At 33.6% G+C, this 22364-nt stretch overlaps 1 protein-coding gene across 5 annotated transcripts in view; it reads left to right on the forward strand.

Moving 5' to 3' along the window:
• The window catches only part of LOC150094818 (G protein-coupled receptor GRL101-like), a 56308-nt gene that overhangs the window by 32904 nt on the left and 1040 nt on the right, over nt 1–22364 (forward strand). For 4 of the 5 annotated variants that reach the window (XM_090411029.1, XM_090411031.1, XM_090411032.1 and 1 more), the window contains 6 exons: nt 9386–9457; nt 10840–10911; nt 11124–11195; nt 13410–13608; nt 13752–14408; nt 21666–21827. In XM_090411029.1, the coding sequence (XP_090267155.1) occupies nt 9386–9457; nt 10840–10911; nt 11124–11195; nt 13410–13608; nt 13752–14408; nt 21666–21827 (1234 nt within the window). Of the gene's footprint in view, nt 1–9385; nt 9458–10839; nt 10912–11123; nt 11196–13409; nt 13609–13751; nt 14409–21665; nt 21832–22364 lie in introns of all 5 variants that reach the window. The other variant, XM_090411028.1, reaches the window with a different exon arrangement.

Here is a 22364-nt window from a genome sequence, read left to right on the forward strand (position 1 = left end):
TACATACTGGACGTCCTTGGTTCTTTCCAGCACGAGGACATCTATCTTTCTGTCTCCGCTACGGAGGTACTGTAGGTGAGGATTAAACTAAGGGAAGAGATGCGGGGAAAATTTAATTGTGAATAATAACGACAAATGACTTTGACAATATAAAAGAAAATCGTGGAAGTTTGAGGCATTCAAATTTTGGGCAAACCTTTCTAAAATCAAGTGTCATCACGCAGTGAGTTCCACGCACGAGCATCCATTGTACAATCTTCAAACGGAAGAGCTCATTAAGAATTTTGCGCTATACTTTTTTAAAATATCCAGAGCAAATGCTTAAAGTTTGTCGACTTTTTCTAAGGCATTGTCCAATGATGAATGGCAAAATCAAGGAAAGGTCGGTCGTAGATTGACATCGATGGAATACGCATTTCCGAACATCAATTAAGCGAAACTTTTGAACACGTACTTCAGGAGCCGACTATAATGAGCGTCTCCATTACTCCAGAATTTATTCGAGATTCTAAACTAATGGAAGATTTCCGATTTTTTATTTTTAATTTTAACTGAATTTGTAATAGTAAAAGCTGTGTATTTTGGAAAAAATGCGGCAAATTTCATAAATGTTTATACATTATAAGCAGATTCTTATGAAAAATGAAAAGAAAATGATTTGGAGTTATTGAAAATGATGACGTAAAAATCAAATAATGAAGATAGAAACGAAGAGAGAACGAGAGGAAAAAAAACATACAGTTAATAAGTATAGAATTATTCAGTACGTCAGAAAAAATTCTGGTTAATTAGAACACTTAAATTGACAGTTAATTATATTTCTGATTTCATCCATTTTTACGGTACCTTAGGGCGAAAGTGATAACGTCGATGCCACTCAGCATACATAACGCCAGTCGTAAGGTACTTGGCGCAAATTTCTTTTTAATATGTACGTGCTAAGATAACATAAGGATGAAAGAGTAACATAAATTATTTCTAATAATATACTTTGGGTTGCTACGTGCCTTGAAAGCAATGCATGGCGCACCTAAGTGCAATTAAAGCATAAACGTATCAACTCCACTGAGGACTTCAATATTGCCATATGTTATATTTTGGAAATCTTCTGTGTCAACTCATCTGGATCTAGATCTTTCTCTGGTTTTTTTCCTATCATTTTATCAAAACCAATTGCTTTAGTAAGTTTCCCAGTCTGTTTAAGTGACCATAGCACCTACGAACTCTACTTCTCAGTATGGTGGTGGCTCTGCTCATACCGCAATGCTAGCAACGTCCAATTATTTCCTGATATCTTTATGTTTAGTATCATTCTGCCAATGATGCCATATGTCCATTTTTCTCAAAAGTTCTTTTATCTATGGTCTCTGGTCTTTAGTTATCTATGTTATTTCTAACCGTATGTTAAAATTTGTGTGAACATTGCCTTGTATACAACTAGTTTAGTATTTGGCTAATTTTTCTCTTATTCAATATAGTTTTATTCCTCACTAAAACTGTGCTTAAATAGTTGAAATGTTTTACTTGCTCTATAGTTTCTTCATATATAGGTTTATATAGGTTCTTCTTCATATATAGGTTCTTCTCTATAGGTTTATACAAGCTTTATAGAGCAAGTATAAACTTGCTCTATAGAGCTTGTATAAACTTTTATACAATTTTTATACCTGTATAAAAGTTGTATAAAATATTTTGACATTTCTGGTCGATTATCATCAACTCCAGCTGACTTTCTACTTTTCAGTTTCTAATTGTTTTTTATACACAAAGTATTGGCATGTACTCCTGATTGTCTTTCTCTTGAATATTTTCTAGCACCGTTCTCTCATTTTATATTTCCTTTGACAATCTTTCAAAGTAATTGCTCCAAACATGTAGAATATATTTATCTTCAGTCACCTTTATCCTACTTCTGATTCTTTTTTTTACAATAATGATTCCCTCAAGCCTTCTCAATTATCTTCCAAACATTTTGCCGCCTTCTGAATATTTTCCTTCTATATTCTTACCAAACTTTTTCAAAGACTTTATATTCTTTAGCTACGTGTACATAATCTTTGGTTCTCATACATTTTGCTTTGCAATTCCATAGAGAACATGAATATTTACTTGTCAGGGTACTTCCACTACGCTTTCCTGTTTTTTCCTGGACTATCTCTTTAACTTCTGTAGTCCACTATGAAGTTCCAATTTTTCTATCCTTGCAGACAACTTCACTGCATCCCTCTTTGGCCGAATCAATTAATCGGTGTTTTTTCTTTAGATTCATCACTGAAAGATGCTTGACTTTGATTCCTATTAAAACGTTTGCCATTTTTTTTATTTTCATTCTATATCCATTTCTTATTTCAATCCTCTGTGTACTCTTGTATTATCCTGAACTACACGGAGATATTTCTATCAACAATACAATAGCCAATGAGAGTTTAACTTGTCTTTTCTCCATGTGAATTTGTGCACTTCTTGTTGTAACTCGACGTTAGTAATGGCTATTTCGTGTGCAACAGATACTTCCATTATTACCTTTTCTATTTTCTCCAAATTGTTACAGACCATTTCTGTATGTTTGATATTCATTTCCTCTTATGCTGTTTAGATCTACAATAAGGACTGACTTTACCTTATACTTGAAGCCAGCTGACTTCTCTAGTGACTCGAAATATTCTGCATTTCTTCCTTAACACATCCTTCGGTTTTGAAGTCACAGGCACAAATAAGTATCATCGTTCAATTCTTCATTTTGATTTTTGCCTACATCACCTTACAAGAAATATTTTGACATTCAAGAAGATTATCTTTGTGTTTAATATTATTGAGTACTATAGTTATTAATTCCTTTTCCTAATCGTTGTTGCCTGAATTTATCTTATATTTAGAAGAATTTTGTCTGTTTGTTTTGTCTTCTTTGTTTCGATAACACCAATGATGTCGAGGCAGTTCTTCTCTCTGATTTCTTCAGTTCTTCTCTCTTGACTACTGGTGACCTCATAACATCATGAGGTCACCAGTAGGCAAAACGTTCAATTTTTCTTCAGAAGAAAGACCAACTACGTTCGAATCCAGTTACCAAGTAGAGAATATTTTTCTAGATCTTTTCTGGAGCAAGTTTGATGGTTGAGAAATATAAGAAGAGTAAATTTTTCCCCAGAGAGAAAACCATGGATGGTTAATATTGAGAACTCTCGATATTTTTTAACACTGTAATTCAGAAAATTCGGCGGTAGAACACACACACACACACACACGCGCGCGCGCGCGCACTGTATTAATATACAATAATATATGTTAGAAATTCGTACACTGCCTTTCACCTAGCATGCAGCAGAAATGCAGTTAGTTGCAATAGTTATTAGGAGTACCACAGGTCACCCAGTAAGTCAATAGCATTGCAATATGACTGGAGTATTACTCTTTCATTATTAAGGCTAGATTTATTATACTATATTGTGTGATTTAAATTTTTTTAAATCTAAATTTAAATTATTTACCCTTTTATTTTATACTCTGTTTTCGTACCATCCGACAGTGGCTCATGTACCACCAGTGGTATACGTACCATATGTTGAGAATCCCTGCATTATATTATTTATGTTATATATTTTATCATCATCATCTTCTTCTTCTTTTTCTTCTTCTTCCTATCTTATATTAGGCCTCGGGGCCTGTTACTGCCTCATTCCATCTTTTATATTGTCTTCCAAATGATCTCTTCCTCACGGATTTTTATTCAAGGATTTGTTTGGTGATTCTACTATTGTTCATTCTTCCAATGTGCTGTTTCCATTTCTATTTCCATCTATAGTTGTGGATATATTCTATTATTTGCTGTATTTAGTTTCTTTTATGATCTAACATACATATTTTATATTATGTTTTTATTAATGTTATTTTAATTACACTGTATTTTATTTAAGGGATGTTGCACGCAGAAACAACTAAAGAAATTAAAAAATATATAACTTATTTAGGATATTATAATACTGACAGAGTAAACATATAGATGATTGCTCTGTCGCCTTGTGGATATATCTGAAACCTACTGTTGCCATTGAAACAATGCAACATATAAGTCATATCACATTCATCATAGAACAAAAGCAAATTTGATGAAATTTGCAAACTTTATCATCACAATGTGGTAAAAGGAATTAAAAATGTAAATGCAATTTTGCTAAACTAATCCCCCCCCCTTGTCTGCTCAAAGAAAGAAACAAATCTCTATGGGAATTGTGCTTCAATTTTCTTTGAGTACTCATCTGCTGCCATACATTTCAGCCACACTATCCAGTTTTTTTCCGAAGAATAAGTACTCAACAGACTGATCATTAAGAGCGCTTCTAACCAAATAAATTGCGTGGGTTTCTTCACAGATATTTCTCTTTGCAAGACTTTCGGAAAAAAAGGAGAATCATTTCATCTATTTATCACCTATACAATTTCTTCCTATTGATAAACTAAACAAGATGCACAAGTTCTTTATATATTTTTTTCTGATAATTGCTACCTCACTCCTTATATCTAAAAATGATAACTAAAAGAAGGGAAAAAATCATTCGAGAGAACGCTATTTATTCTTCAAGACATTTCATTTAAAATGAACTGTCTTGAAACAATACTTAATTAAACCGCTAAGTTTCGCGTACTTTAATTAGATTTCGACTCATAGTTTTCTTAAATTATAAGAAACTGCTGAATTGCCTTGCGCTCAATCACCCTATGAGATGAAAACAGAGCTAGTTTTTTTTTATTATTATTAATTTTCTTTCGTTAATTAAAATCTATAACAAATACAAAAATGCACATCGCTTACCGGATAAAAAAATTTCTCGGAATTTATGACCCAACTAGGAAATGAAAGTCAGATATTCTTCGAGATGCAAGGCTGTTTAAACCTCTTGCCTTAATGGTTGTTCTTACACTGAATATAACAACACACACGGAACCAACACATGCAACCCCAATGATACTGAGTTACCGTATATACGCAACGCCGTATATCACGTGTATTATACCGTGCTGCTATCTTAAGAATCCGCAAAACACACTAACATTGAGAAACTGACCTAGAAAGCATTACTTAAAACTTAATAAGATATATTCAATCGTTTCTATAGTAACCTGACAGCTTATTCTAACACCAAATTCATTAACAGTCTTGTATAAGAGAGTTAAGTAGATATCGTTATAATATAAAATATATTATAGTTGCAGCCGGTCTCAGTGAATGAAACTTGTTTTCTCAGATATTTATTTATTTACGATGGAAAGAAGTCATAAGTTCAGACTCGTTCAGTAAATTATGCATCGTATGTATGGGCTATCATCGCCGAATGATAATAATTCATTACTCTTTTCATGATGGAAACTTTTGTTGCGTCATTTATCTAGTTTATTAGATAATCAGGAAGCTCTCGTGTTATAATCTCAACACTGAAGATTTTTATGGTTGAATTTGAACGCGGTGTTCTTTAATTACCACGTCTGTTATGGATTCTGATTCAACCTTCGAAACTCATAAGGTAGCGCCTTTCTATTAATTATGCCCAACACGGCGAAGTATTTTCATCTCAGGACAGACACACGAGTGCACTATAATCACATCAATTACTCCCGAAGATGTTCCAAAGTTTCGGGTTTCCACACGTGTCCGCTTAAGTATCAGATTAACTTAGTCTAAATTATTCCCACACAACAGTCACTTCTCGTTAAAATGTGACCACGTGGATTAACAATAAACAGAAAGCGGCATCTTTTACAATTACTGCACAATGTATTCATCGGTCGATAATATATGCCATTCATTATTTATATTTTTCACTGATCATAATTTAATATGAATAAATAATTAATATCATGTTCATATAAGCATCAGATACAATTATCCTGATTTGAGGTCACTTGTAATTACTAATTGTGGAAGTCGAGTTTCCCCAGGTTTCCTTGTTTGTAACTTCACACAGTGAACAAAGGAGTGGAAAATATTAAATTACCCAAAATGAAGTCTGCAACAGAACTATTTTCTTCGATATCCTTGGAAAAAAAGGCAGTCATTTTTGAAACCAAAATCTTCAATATTCTAAATAAATACATCCTTAAATGTACCTTAATTTAATAAATATTTTAACTTTGATGATGGGTCTATAAAATTTCTGAAAAGCTACTTTTCCATAAGACTAATAATATGTACCAATAAAATAAATTAAAAAGTAAATAATAGATAAATATATAAAATTGATATTTGCAGTCAATTATTACAATAAAATAAAGTGTATAAACTAATTAAAAATGTATCTGAATTAATGAATTAACAAAATCAAAATCATTAATTTATTACAAAATCAAATTTATCTTAATTAACAGAATCAAATTCACCTCAATTAATTAGCAAATCAAATATACCTTAATTACATCGTTAAATACAACGTTAATTAATGCAAGATAACTCATTCATTTGAATCTCATTAAGTTAAACATTTCTTTTGAATTCGTAATCTAAAATGATCTAAATAAATGGTGGCTATTTCATCGATTATATATTTCAATAATAATTATTTAATATTTTATAAATAAATAAATTTATTAAATAAATATATAAATAATACGATCAAAAACTGTAATAAAGAAAAAATTTAATAAGTAAATAAAATAATAAAAACTAATATTTGTACTGAATAAATAAAACAAAAATTCTATTTATTAATTAATTAATAAAATACGTCATTAATTAACTCCGAATAACTCATAGATGTAAATAATCGGCGTCTCATAAATCAAAATGCTTTTTCCGAATTCATAATTTAATTATATGGAGGTAAACTGAAGTTGTTGTTTTTTTTAAAAAAAAATTTTTTACCTAAATCCAATAACAATTATTACTATTTCATTAATAAACGTATAAATAATACTATATGATAATTCATCTTTATAATTGTATTCCACATTTAGTACACTATTATCGTACACTTTTTATAATGAAAATTCAAAAAAAAAAAAAATTTCAGTAAGCTTCTGAAATGTTTAAAAAAATTACCCATAGCCAAGATTATAGAAAAAAATTATTATAATGATTTAAATAAATTAGATTTTCATTTTCATACAATAAATATTTTCATAATAGAAAACATTGCTATCTATAATATTCAAATGAATAAAATGTAAAGAAAATTAAATTAACAATTCATTTACATTTTTCTCAACAGATATTGATGGCACCATTATTTTATTTGTATAATTTTATTCATATTACAGTTTATTGTAACGACATTGAGCCATTCCCCGTGTGGTTGCCGGGATAAGAATAGCACCAATGTAGCTAATGCATGTCGTAGGAGGCGACTAAAATTGGTACCCTTGGAGGGTAATGGATGGCAATGCTGTAGCCAATGAAGTTCTAACTGAGGCTCGGCTATTGCTGTTACCCTCCTGCCATGATCAGAGCTTTATTATAGCTCAATAACACCTTATCCTTACACTGTCCTCTACAGACAACGGGGAATATGAAAAGCAATATTGCTTCGCCCCTTTAAGCCAGTCCTTATCCTTATAAGGACATTGAGCCGGGGTGAGAGGAGGAATCAATCGACCGTGAGATGCGGTGATTGATTTATTCAATCCAATACCCTTGGAGGGTAATGGATGGCAATGTAGTAGCTAATGAAGTTCTAACTGAGGCTCGGGTATTGCTGTTACCCTCCTGCCATGATCAGAGCTTTAATAGCTCAATAACACATTATCCCTACACAGTCCTCTACAGATAACGGGGAAGATGAAAAGCATTCTTGCTTCGCCCCTTTAAGCCAGTCCTTATAAGGACATTGAGCGGGAGTGCATCAATCGACTGTGAAATGCGGTGATTGATTCATTCAATCCAATATCCTTGGAGGGTAATGGATGGCAATGCTGTAGCCAATGAAGTTCTAACTGAGGCTCGGTTATTGCTGTTACCCTCCTGCCATGATCAGAGCGTTAATAGCTCAATAACATCTTATCCATACACTGCTTTCTATCAGAGCTTTAATAGCTCAATAACATCTTGTCCATACACTGTCCTCTACAAATAACGGGAAAGATGAAAAGCATTCTTGCTTCGCCCCTTTAAGCCAGTCCTTATAAGGACATTGAGCGGAATTCAATGGATGGGGGAATCAATCGACTGTGAGATGCAGTGATTGATTCATTCAATCCAATACCCTTGGAGGGTAATGGATGGCAATGCTGTAGCCAAGGAAGTTCTAACTGAGGTTCGGCTATTGCTGTTATCCTCCTGCCATGATGAGAGCTTTAATAGCTCAATAACACCTTATCCATACACTGTCCTCTACAGATAACGTGGAAGATGAAAAGCATTCTTGCTTCGCCCCTTTAAGCCAGTCCTTATAAGGACATTGAGCGAATATTCATTTATTTGTTATAAAGACATTGAAAGAATTATTTCTTTGCTGTATTTGGTATTATTTCGCCGGGACAATTTAAACCTTGTTTATTTTTATAAAATAATTCTTTGGTTTTATAACTCACAAATAGGAGGGGATTGATCTGATTAAACCCGAGCTATGAAGGCCAACATCGAGACGGTTTATCAGCTCCTTGAGAGTTGTACCACTCAGGCCAGGTTCTTCCACATTTTTTTTTCTGTTCATTTGATTCTCTAATCAATTAGTTAACACATTATGTTTTTGTGATCATTACGTCTCTTTTGTTTATTTATTTTGGATAATTTACGTTTAGTTTTTATTTTTAACATTTTTTAGTCAGGTGATGAGAGTGATGTCTAAAGGCATTTTAGCCACAACCTCGCGGTTATATAGCTAAATTGGTAGACTGAGACCTCTTCCCCTCTCACTACTTCTACTATCATACTCTACCTTTTGATCTCTTCCCCTCTCACTACTTGTTAACTCTCAGCACTCTTTTATACTATAAAGGCCGATGATGAGAGACATGAACTCCCAAAATATCAAATATTGTTTCGATTAATATGTTGAGTTTGTTCTCATTCGTACACATTTGCATACGAAATACCATGTTTCTCTATATTCTAAGGAGTATATCTGAATTAATATTGCAAAATTAATATGTATAGTAATGAGCTCCTGCAGATGCACTTCATTTTGAACTTTGAATAAACTGAAAATCTTACTAGCATATTATTTAAAATAACTTTATCCCCGTGTTTCTTCGCTTTTCGGACACTTGTACGTATAGTTATATGCTACAGTTTACTTGTACGTATAGTTCTTGCCATTTAATCGAATACAAATGTAAAAAAAATACAACATCTTTCTAGCTGTAAAGCTGTCATATTTGTATCATACGTTTGTACCTATATTGGCATGTATAGAAAACAAGAAACGTAACACGTGATTTCTTTTATATTTTATTTCAGCGATCTTAGCAATCAGGGAATTATGAACATCTCAAGAAATTCTTTTCTAGGATTGAGATCTCTTGTGATTCTGTAAGTTACATGTTGAAATATTTAATAAAACTAGATATATGCTTTGTACATTTTTCAGATCGAATATTATTCATTGCTAATTATTGCATAAAATATTCATTTTTATTTCGAAAATGTAGGAAGAAGTCATGAAACGCAGAAAAAGAGTTATGACAAAGAAATCATTGGATTATTAATGTGAAAAAATAAATAGCAGTAGTTCGATTAGCATTACGTCCCTTTAACCAAAAATGTAAAATTTTCGCCATCAGAATGTCTTCTTAATAGAAGTATTAATTCATTCTTTGTTTTACTTTAACCTGTCGTCTTTTAAAGAGACTTTTGTTTTCGACTGTGTTAAGGCATTTGCGGATAAATTAACTGTAAACACCATCACTATCATCTTCGTCATTAGTGGTTCTAACAGGTCAAAAAAAAAACTAGTAGAATTGCAGTTGCATTTTCGTACCCTTTATTAAACTCACTTAGGTATTACATTACATTTAGGTAAACTTACCTAAAGTCGAAGTTCATTTCTTTAATATTTCTTGCATTAACGTGCAGAGTATCATTGTCATTCCGATTCAATTTTTAATCTTTCAGTGAAGAAAAAGAAAAAGAAAAGAACAAAAAAGTCGTCTCCAACCGACCTATAAACGAATGCAATGAATATAATATAATGACTAATTCTGGCCTTAGTTTCTTCCTTCGATATTAATTCTGAACATTCCCGATGCATTTTAATCCTTTTAAATTTCCTCAGAAAGAAATTAGTTTCAGGAAAATTAATTTCAGTCTTGAATAACTGAAATATATTCATACCTTTTTAAGTTACTCGAATATTTTTGAGTAATAACTCTAAAATATTTGCTCATTTCGTCATACGAGCCTATTTTAGTCCTTTCAAGCCCTCTGTTTATGAGACGAAATAACTTATTTACAAAATAAATAAAAAGAAGTTTAGAATGACTTTTAAAAAATGACATTCGAAACTTCAATGTGCAGATCTCCAACTTCTATACAACTTTGGATGTCTGATGATTTATAAGAGACGAAATAACTTATTTACAAAATAAATAAAAAGAAGTTTAGAATGACTTTTAAAAAATGACATTCGAAACTTCAATGTGCAGATCTCCAACTTCTATACAACTTTGGATGTCTGATGACTGCTGGACTGACGTTGAATTATTCATTAATCCATCAATGTCTATAATGACTACCCTTTTATCTATGAAGACATTCCAACAGAATCCATGAATAATCAACTGTATGCTTAAATAATGAAGTTGTGGGGCGTGTTCGATTTACTTGAAACATTTTAACTCCACCTGATCTTTTGTCAGTTAGAAATCATCAGTGCAATTATTTTCGTATTTATTCTCGTGTTATTTTTCATGCAGAGACCTTTCGTCCAATCGCATTGAGTACCTTCACGATGGGATATTCAATGGACTCACTTCTTTAATATCATTGTAAGTTATGAACTTTTCTTTTCATATAATTTATTATTCTGAGCGTATCTTTGCATTATTGTTTCAAATTATTGTTATTAAATATAAAGCCAAGATGGCATTAAGCACAACAATAAGATTTAATAAAATTTAACATATCTTGCTGTAAATCGTATGGAAAACTCATAGAGTGCACTTCTTCCATTATTAATTTTTTTTCTAACTGTTTGCAGAGACCTTTCTCAAAACCTTCTCATTGTAATGGGCAGTAAAACTTTCCAAGGACTTCCATCTCTCCATCACTTGTAAGTGTCATATTTAATTAACTAAATATTATTACTATTGTATCAAATGAAACATAAAATGTAATGATTTGTTCACAATGAAATATCAGAAACTGCTGAACAGTACTGTTCAAAATACTCAAAGATGCCTTATCTCTCTTTTCTCTGACAGAAATTCGAAATTAAATCGCATCCAAGTGGTTTTTGTATGCGATTTTGTATGTATTACTCAAGTAGTATTTGGAACAACTGGAATACTACCTTCAGCTCCACTATATCATATCTGTTAACTTGTGTGTTCCTAAGCGGGTTTGTCTTTTTTACAAGATAAAAAATTCCCTTTGTCCTCGAAGAAGCAACCATTCACCGCTGTATAAAATCGGCTAATTCACCTCAATTGACAAGTTTTTTATATCCCCTCAGAGACAAGAGGAATCTTTATAAGGGATTTTCAAGTGAAGATGAGTAACCAGCCTCATAAGGGAGGAAAAGATTTCTCTCTCTATGATATTCCTGTTTCTTCTTCCCCAAAACGGACAGATGATTGGCCGTCGCTGAACATCACAATAGCAGACAATACACTGGCCTCACAGTCTCTTAGTTTTTTTGGCTATAATATATTGCTGACTAATAATCATCTGATTTTGCCATATTCTACACGCTGCCCTAAACGGTGACCCAAAATAAGCTCGACAGCTGGAGTTCGAAAGAAATCTGAAACAAAAACTCCCATACCGAAAACATAAGCATTGAATGCTTAATTTAAAAAAAAAATATGCAGTTAAAAGTTATTTTTTGTTTCCTCTTTGCTGGCAAAAATATTATATTTCTTGTTTATTGTAATTTGAACGTCTTGAATTTTTTATTAAAATTAAAGAATATTTGACTTTAAAATTCCTAATTTAAATTCCACTGTGCCATAATTTAAGTTACATTCTTTTTTTCTCGCTTTTCTCGAAAAAAAATCCATTTGATATGAATCATCTTATTTTGCGTTCTTCTTTTTCTTTTAAAAAATCTTCTTGATACGATATTACATGGTCTTTAAAATGAAATATTCATTGAAAGAATTCCTTAATTCTGTAAAGCTGCTCGCCTGTCTTTATTTTTTTAAAATAAATCTTTCCACCTGCTCATTGCTCCCTATACTTTGCTCATAGAACTAGCATTTCTTTCTTGTTTGGACGAGTAAACATACGAAACGACATAAATTAAAACGCGTTTTCAAAGCTGTCGACGAAGAAGTAAGAACAATTCACAATTTAACACTTTTCTTTCATTCTGACATTTTCGTTCAGTACTGAAGAAAGAATATTGAAAAACAATGAAAACAAGCTAACTGTTCTTTTCTTGTGATGCTCTTTATAACTGTAAAAAACCAAAATAGTTAAATTAAATACATACTTAAGATTCAGACTTTTTTTATGAAAATATTTATAACGCAAGTTGAATCAAATACATAACTCACCTACATCTCAAAATGCAGCGAAAAATTACCCACAATGGAAAACAAAACATGAGCTAAATAACAAATATATTGTGACGAACATAATTTAAAAAAAAAAACTTTTTAATTTTCTTGACTAGATGGGTGAAGCAAGAATGCTTTTCATATTCCCCGTTATCTGTAGAAGAAAATGTATGGATAGCGTGTTATTGAGCTGTAAGCTCTGGTCATGGCGGAGTAACGGCAATAGACGAGCCAAACTTCATTGGCTACAGCATTGCCATCTGTTACCATCTGGAAGTTAGCCAGTTTTTTTCTCTAAAATAGTTACGAACATAGTCGATCAGCGTTTATATATAAAGTATGTAAAGTTCTAAATGAAATATGAATTTAAAACAATTGCGGAAAGTTTTTCCTTATACTGAATAGTCAATTATTGAATTCAGAATTATATTATTAATATTGCTATATTTTAAAATAATTTGAAAAAAGAGTTGAAAGTATGCTGGATAGTTCGCCGACGATTATTGAGATTAATATAGGGAAAGACGAAATCTTTCTAGATTAAATATAATTAATTAGCTGTATTATATTTATATTTATTATTATATAAATACGAATTTAGTATAAAATGAATAATATATTGGTAGATTTCTAAATAAATAAATGAATAGCGTAAATGAATGAATAAATGAATATATTTTAATCCAATAAACTGAAATTACATATAATAAAATTGAATTGTAATATTAATGCGATTTATTTAATTTGGGATTTGACTTTCCTAGAACTACGGATGAATTTCGGTTTTGTTGCTTGGCTACTTCCGTAAAATCTTGCTTCCCAGAACCTGACGAATTTTCTTCCTGCGAAGATTTAATGTCCAACTTCGTTCTTCGAATGTGCATATGGGTGCTTGGTGTCATGGCTTTGTCTGGAAATATCTTAGTAATTGTTTGGAGATCGGCATACAAAACTAGCAATAAAGTAAGTATAAAATTTATCGGTCGGTTACTGTTATGTATTTGTTTTATGTTTATGCAAAAGGTTGTTTACTTACATAACAATTAAAGTTTTTTTTGGTTTTTTTTTCAAATAACAAGTATTTAATGGGAATTTTTTTTTAATAGGTACATTCTTTCCTGATCACAAACTTGGCTATAGGGGACCTTCTAATGGGCATCTACTTACTTCTGATAGCATCTGTTGACACCTATTTCCGAGGCGTATACTTCATATACGAAACCACTTGGAGACGCAGCCAGTTGTGCCAACTTGCAGGCTTTGTGTCAACCTTATCTAGTGAGCTGTCCGTATTTACGCTAACTGTGATCACAATGGACAGGTTCGTTTCCATCATCTTCCCCTTTCACTTGAAGAGGCTCGAAATGAGACAGACGAGAGTGATCATGGCTTCTATTTGGATCGGAGTTCTCCTGCTTGCGGGAATTCCGCTTTTTGACTTGAAATATTTCGCGAGTTATTACGGCCGGTCAGGAGTGTGTTTGGCTTTGCATATAACACCAGAAAGATCAAGTGGGTGGGAATATTCTGTGTTCGTGTTTCTAGCAGTGAACTTTGTCTGTTTTACTCTCATAGCCATTGCCTATTTATGGATGTTTGTAGTGGCACGGAAAACCCAGTTAGCAGTGAGGCAAAGGGAAATTAGAGGCGACGGAACAATGGCTAGGAGAATGATGATTATAGTCCTAACTGATTTCTGCTGTTGGATGCCCATCATTCTACTCGGTATTAGTTCTCTAAATGGAGCTTTCATTCCACAACAAGTAAGGAATTTCTATTACTTATATAATATATGGCTTGCTGTAGGGTTATCTACATTTAGGATTATGCAACCGATTCTAATATCGACAATACGCGTTAAGCTCAAATGGAAATCTTTGATATTTATGCTGAATTTGCTAATTTAATTTGTACTTTTAATTTAATTTTATTTAAATTTAATTTTTAATTTTGATTTAATCTTTAATACTTATTTTTATTAGAACATATTAGAAAAACAATCCAAAAAAAGTTTAATTATTTCTTTGTTCATTTTATGACATCATAACGGACAAACCTTCAGTCAGCTATCAAATCCAGCCATTCATTTCTATCAACAGGAGTTGGTAAAGTGGAAACGATTATATCAATTACAATAACTTTCCTAATCTTCTCCATTGAGAGGGTTGCAACTAATTACTAGGGAGATATGACGCAAGGTGTTTTCCCGTTGCCTTCCTTGCCATAAGGATTTATGGCTATAGCTGTGTGTGTTCACGGGACCTGTTTTCTCGTTTTGGAGGATGAAATACTCAAGTAGCCGGGAGAAAAAAAACCTCCACCGCCGTAGGAGAACGGTTAACTCACCTATCGAAAGAGACCGCATGAAAGTTCTTCACGTCAAGCATGGGAATCGAACTCAGGTCTTTCCGACCAAAGTGCTTCGTCTATAGCGACTGAGCTACGGAGGTTCGCATAGCTTTCATAATTTTATCCATAAAAACAAGATAGGTACATTATACGTTTTTTTAATCTAAACTAGATACTCTAATCTAAGGTAACGATATTTTTTTTTCCGTTTTGCTGTTTTCGACTGCAGTCAAATTAACTTAAATTGTATCTTCTTCATCTACGCGTAAACGCGCATCTAATTCTTCGCCGAGCCAGCCGCTTGGGGCAGGGATGTATTTTTTGACTGTCGCAGCGTGTGTTTGCCGGGTCCCTTTTCCTGTTCTGAGGGACGAAAAATTCATTAGAAAGTAGAGGTTATTAAAAAAGTATAAAACCAATCATCCTTATAGTTCAAGATGATGTTGCGATATAGATACATAATTTTTCTAGACATATCTGTAATTCCAGACACTTGTTGTATAGATGTGTTCGCTCTTTGAAGATTGTTGATCAACATCTGTAGAGCTGCAACTTTGCAAATGCTGCCGATTAACAAAGTTAAAGGCTAGAAACAGTCTAACTTATCAATGATTGCCATCTTGCAAATTTCTTTCTTCAGTCACCGTAGATAAACGAATATCGAATGAATGTCGTTCGTTTTACGTACTTGTCAATCGGTAGCATTTGTAAGGTTGCCGTTCAACAGATGTTGATCAACAATCCTCAAAGAACTATTTTGCAAAGATCTACTAATATCTTGGTCAAAGACCATGTCCTTTCTGTCTATTAACAGAAAGGACATGGTCTTTGACCAAGATATTAGTAGCACAATTCCACACGTATATAGGTGTATGGTCACGCTCATTTGCGATTGATACTTAACTATTCGTAATGAACGTTTTAACACATTTATTAGTTATGAAAAGTAAGAAGGAAGAATCCGTCATTTTTGCAGCACTTTATATTTCTGTTTTACTCAATTAATTTTTCATGGATAGTCTGCCAGCTTTGAAACCTAGAAACAGCTAAATGCAGTCCAAACAACATTAATACTACACTACTTTGTCTAGAGTGCATTCTTGTTTAATTAAGCTTGCAATACGATTGAGAAGAATCTGAGAAACAATGAAATCAGAAAAGACAAATGCACTCTCTCACTTTTTTTTTAAATATTTAAGATTAACATCCATAATTCCTTTTTTTATGTTTTGTACAGTTACGTTAAATGTAGTTAACTACATTTAACATAACTGTACACTCCTTTTTGTTACGTAACCGTAACAAAAAGGAGTGTAGCTTAGTACACATCATGTCAGTATTTGGGTAACCCTCTTCTGTTTGGGAGTTATGCAAACAAGTTTATTGTTCAGATTAAAGATACATCGGACAGAAATCTAAGCTTCAAAATTGGATAAACGGTGGCTGGAAAAAAAATAATAATATGTGGGTAATCATTCTCTGATTATGGACATGATATTAAATAAGAAATTTTTCTAAAATGTGGCAGGGATTAGCTTTTTACCTAATCTTTTCTTTTTTTATCATAAATTGTGCTCATTAAAGTCGGATTTAGATACAGTAATTGCATATGTACGATCCTATTAACATACTTTAACTAGTAATCAGTATTAGAAGACTATGAAATACGTCTTAAGTTAAATACATTAGGGAAAATCTCTCTAATGACTCGTAATACTTGAAGGAACACGTCACATGAATCAATAAAAGATACTCCCATTTGTGTACCACTAGAAGAATAATAAGACTGTCCTAGAAAAGCAGCCCACTTGATTTCGACCAGATTATAATCTACAGACTAAATACAACATCAACAAAGTTAATGATTTTGCAATTCAACCAAATCTTGCTGTAACTGTTTATCATACTTTGATGTCTGTTAATACCTTGTAAGTCTCTTCGACAAAACAGGCAGACCCAGAATAACACAATGCAATTAATAAACAGCATATACTAATCTTAGACGTCGGTTTTGGGCGATTCCAAACAACCACAATATCTCGTATTCATTTATTTTCTGAATTAAACAACCCAAGTAAGTAAGAGAAACAGAACCAACAGTTTTCGATTTTTCTTTTTAAATTTATTCCCAAATGTTTGGTCTTATAAACACAACTTTTTAAACTTTTATATTAGCTTAATCGTCGAAGATTGAAATCTCCTCTTACACTTTTCAGAGATTTGCTTTCAAAAGAAAAAAATCGATCAAAATAATTTCAACATTCTCTGTTATTTGATATATTTTCTAATTATTTAAATCGCGTTCTTTAAATAAGTAAAACCGTCTCAAAGTAATATGTTTCGATCGAAACTTTCTTAGCTAATTTCTTTCTTTAATTTAGATGATGCCCAAGATATTAATCAACCTGAAGTAATATTTTTTAATTAATTTTCTTTCCTTTTGGGAAGCATTTAGTTTATGACTAAATTACTTGTAATCACGGCCGTGGTTAATTATTAGTAATCTGTTTAAGATAAAGAATGTGATCATCTTAAACCTCCTTAAAACAAAATAACAAGAAAGACGTTTTTATGTGTATAATTACACCGTTAAAGATTAATTGCTTCTTTTATCTCTACACGCTTGAAGGCCTTAATGATGTTAGATTTCCATTATTATTATGGATTGATTAAAATATTCTTTGTCCCGTATATCAACAAGTATGAATGTTATATGAGACAGTCGTAAAAGTGAATTTCACAACAGTATTCTTGTATAATTACAGGCACTGAATGGGACTAAATTGTTATAGTTTAAATCAAAATTTAGATGGTCGATAATTTTAAAAATAATCTTTGGACAAATTAAATTTAATAATCTTACGTATTACAAGTGAGAAGCACCTTAAAAGGGAACTTCAGAAGATCAATCTGTATCTAGGCGAACAGCCTTTATTACGGATTATTTTGGATTATTTTGCCTTCGGAAATTTGGGTCTTCATCCCGAAAAATAGAAAAACTGGCCAGAAAAATACACAAAAAATATACCTGAGTTCTTTGGTCTCTGATTGCAATAACCCCTTGAAAGAATCGAAAATTATAATAACTACTTAACAAGTAGTCTCTTTATTTATATAAATTTAAAAATTGTAAACTTTTTAGCCTTAAGATTTTTAAAATTAATATTTTAATTTGTATTCTATGATCTTTGTATTCAAAATACAATCCCAGTATTTTGAATGCAAACGTTCTTCAATGCGAATAATACTTAACCTCACTAACTCAGAATTTTGTGCTTTGCGCATGCGTGTCATGCTATTATAATAAGTAAGTGATGACATTACGACAGTTTGAGTAAAAGCTGTGTTTTATGGAATGCCAAATTTGGTTCAATGATTCGTTTTCAGTGGAAAAATATGAAACGGGTCAGTCTAATCCTACGATAAATAATGTAAGCATAGTATAATACATTTAATAATTTATTTTATAATAAATTTAATACGCATCGAAAGCGTCCTCACTAAGAGTTAAAACAAAATTAGAGATGCTCTAGCCGAAGTTATTCCAGAAAATATTGAAGAAGCGCATTCAGTAATATGCTGAATGAGCAGTTGGCTGACGTTCACGTAGAGATGACGCTGAGCTTATTTATGCACAAATAAAAAGAAAATAATAAGTTTTATGACCTAAACTGGAATTCACAGCATCTATTTATTAAATAAATGCTATGAAAAATTAATTTTTAATATAAACAATAAAGTATAATATCTAAGAAATACCTACTTTACTTGTTGCTAAGGTCGCCTGTCGGAAGTTTGGAACCAATTGGAGGAAATCAATTTATTATTGGTTTGAGCATACAAGGAGTTTTGTATCGGATGTTGGGGTCCCACTGTAGATCATTAGAAATGATCTCAAATATTTGTACTCCACCCATCATTATGATGACAACGTATAATTACCGACATGTCATAGGACAACCGTCTCAGAACTGGGAGGCGTAATTGACTGAAATGACGTGTTGACAGCAGCCTTAAGAGTGCATCATTAGTGCTATTCAGAGAAATGCTCATTGACATAATCCCCGCAAGGAATTGTCACACGTACTGGGATATGAGATTCTCATCGGCCATTAGAGTAGTGGTCCGGTTGCTGGAGGTTGTGGACAAATCCAGTGCTTAGGAAATTCATCATTCAGGAACTTTGGCACTGGTTAGTAGAAGTAATGACCTGCAACAGCCCTACAGACACAATTACAACATTTTCTTGTATTCAGTGGATAAAGTTAGGAAGGGGGGGGGGGACTGTAGATTGATATGTCCATATATACATGCCAGTTTACCGAACAAGAAAAGAAGATACAGTTTACTGCTGACTAATAATAAATAACAACGACAATATAATACACATTTAGTCGGGTCTTGCATCAGGGATGTGCGGACTTATAGTCAGTTCTTACCTACTAATCCTAAGCGATTTAGTTCCACTACTTCCAATAATCACTCGGTATTGAACGTTTTTTTTTTTTTGGTTAGATGGGTGAAGCAAGAATGCTTTTCATATTCCCCATTATCTGTAGAAGACAATGTATGGATAGAATAATATAGGGCTATAAGCTCTGATCATGGCAGGAAGCTAACAGCAATAGCCGAGCCTATTTTAAACTTTCTTTGGCTACAGCATTGCCATCCATTACCCCCCTGGGTACCCATTTTAGTAGCCTCGAACGACATGCTTGGGCTACAGTGGGCTGGTATATAAGTAAAGCCCTTTCTAAACATTAGGCGATCACCCGGACCACTCCTCACGAGTGGCCGAAAGACCGTCCAACTCAACGTTGGTTACACTCAGTAAGGCCCCCCCATCACTGAGCAGAACCGCTCATATTCCAGGGAAAATCATCCACCGATAAGGCCCCCTCGCGGGTCACGCTGGAGAACATCCTCCCCAGAGACTCAAAATGCTCTCTCAGGACAAACCCCCAGAAAACTAAGCCCCCCCCCCTCACCGGAGCAAAATTCCTGAAGAATCCTAAGAGAGCTAAACTCTCGAAAGTATGCGTCCCATTTTAGTCGCCTCTTACGCCTCTTAAGTAAAGCCAACTCTAAAAATGAGGACGATCCCTAGACCACTCCATAGTGGCCGAAAGACCGTCCAACTCAGCGTTGGCTCCACTCCACCGAGCATAACCGCTCATATTCCAGGGAAATGCGTCCACCGACAAAGCCTCTCACCGGGCCGTGCCGGAGAACACCCTCCCCAGAGACTCAAATTGCTCCCTCAAGGCAAAAACCTTAAGAGAGCGAAACACAAACTGTCGAAACTCAGCATCCATTTAGTCGCCTCTTACGACTCGCATGGATTTGTGGTTTTTTTTAAGTAAAGCCTACTCTAAAAATTAGGACGATCTCTAGACCACTCCATAGTGGCCGAAAGACCGTCCAACTCAGCGTTTTCTCCACTTGGTGATGGGGCACCCCCACCACCGAGCAGAACAGCTCTTATTCCAGGAAAAAGCATCCACCGACAAAGCCCCTCACCGGGCCGTGCCGGAGGACACCTACCCCGGAGACTCAAAATATGCACTCCCAGGCAAACCTCCCGAAATCTAATTCCCCTCCCCTCACCGGGAGCGAAATTCCGGAAGACACCAGAGAGAGCAAAACTTTCGAAACTCTGCATCCATTTTAGTCGCCTTTTACGACACACTTCGATTTGCGGTGGAGCTATTCTTATCCCGGCCACCACACAATCAAACTTGTATTGAAAGTTTTTTTAATAGTCCTTATAAGGACTCACTTAAAGGGACGAAGCAAGAATGCTTTTCATCTTCCCCGTTATCTGTAGAGGACAGTGCAGGGATAAGGTGTTATTGAGCTATTAAAGCTCTGATCATGGTAGGAGGGTAACAGCAATAGCCGAGCCTCAGTTAGAACTTCATTGACTACAGCATTGCCATCCATTACCCTCCAAGGGTATTAATCACCGCATCTCACCGTATTGAAAGCCCTTATAGTCCTTATAAGGACTGACTTAAAGGGGCGAAGCAAGAATGCTTTTCATCTTCCCCGTTATCTGTAGAGGACAGTGTAGGGATAAGGTGTTATTGAGCTATTATTAAAGCTCTGATCATGGCAAGAGGGTAACAGCAATAGCCGAGCCTCAGATAGAACTTCATTGACTACAGCATTGCCATCCATTACCCTCCAAGGGTATTGATCCCGGCATCTCACGGTCGACCATCGTCCACCTCCCATGTGCCATTTTTCTTTGGTGTTGGAGTGAAGTTAGCTTAAAAATTAAATCTAAATTAAAAATTAATTAATTTTCACGAGTTTTAAGTTAAAATTGCCAAGATAATTAATGATGTTTATCACAAAATAAACAAAGTTTCAATTTCATCGAGAAACATTAATATTTACTTTATTTTAGAATTTCTGGCATACACTTACCTCAGCATAATCACTAAGGTATACTATCTTTCGAAATCTGTTTGCTAAAAGAATATAGCCCAGTTTTCTGTGTTTTCGAAGTAAACGTTTTCCAAAATACTCATCTGTCACTCCTTTCTTTACATAATTACACAGATATCGATTTTCTTTTTAAATGTGACTTTAACCATAATTTTCGAATGATAAATAAATAGATAAACTATTATAATATAAATAAATAAATACTGTTATTTTTCCAGATTTTTGCTTGGGTGGCTGTCTTTGTCTTGCCTCTGAACGCTGCTGTGAATCCTTTGTTGTATACACTGTCAACTGCCCCATTTTTAGGTCCAGCAAGACGAAGAGTAACAAGGCTGCGAATTTCTTTCATGACACAAAATGGGGACACTCAAAAGTCTATGGTAGGTAAGTTGAGAAAAAACTGCATGGTAATGAATGCAGACAATCTATTTTTTATAATATATCCTACAAGGACGTAAAGTCTAAGGTCTAAGAACGCTGTTGAACACCCAGCATTAAGCTTTTTAAAACCATTTTAGCTCATTTATTTGAAATGAATTTTAGTGGAGTCGCACAGGCTAAATGCATCCATTCCGGGCTGTAGCGGAACTTAAAATTTAGTCCTTATCTTTATAAGGACCGGCTTAAAGGGGAGAAGCAAGAATGCTTTTCATCTTCCCCGTTATCTGTGGAGGACTGTGTACGGATAAGGTGTTATTGAGATATTAAAGCTCTGATCTTGGCAGGAGACTAACAGCAATAGCCGAGCCTCAGTTAGAACTTCATTGGCAACAGCATTGCCATCCATTATCCTCCATGGGTATTAATCACCGCATCTCACGGTCGATTGCTCCCCTTAAAATAAAATTTAGTTGATACGTACACATGAAGTAGAATAATGTTAACAGAATTATAAACAGGTGTTAGATTAGTACAAC

Source organism: Typopeltis vanoorti, chromosome 21 (genome assembly GCF_054136105.1).
Source record: "Typopeltis vanoorti isolate ZY-2024b chromosome 21, IOZ_Tvanoo_1.0, whole genome shotgun sequence".
NCBI lineage: Eukaryota > Metazoa > Arthropoda > Arachnida > Uropygi > Thelyphonidae > Typopeltis > Typopeltis vanoorti.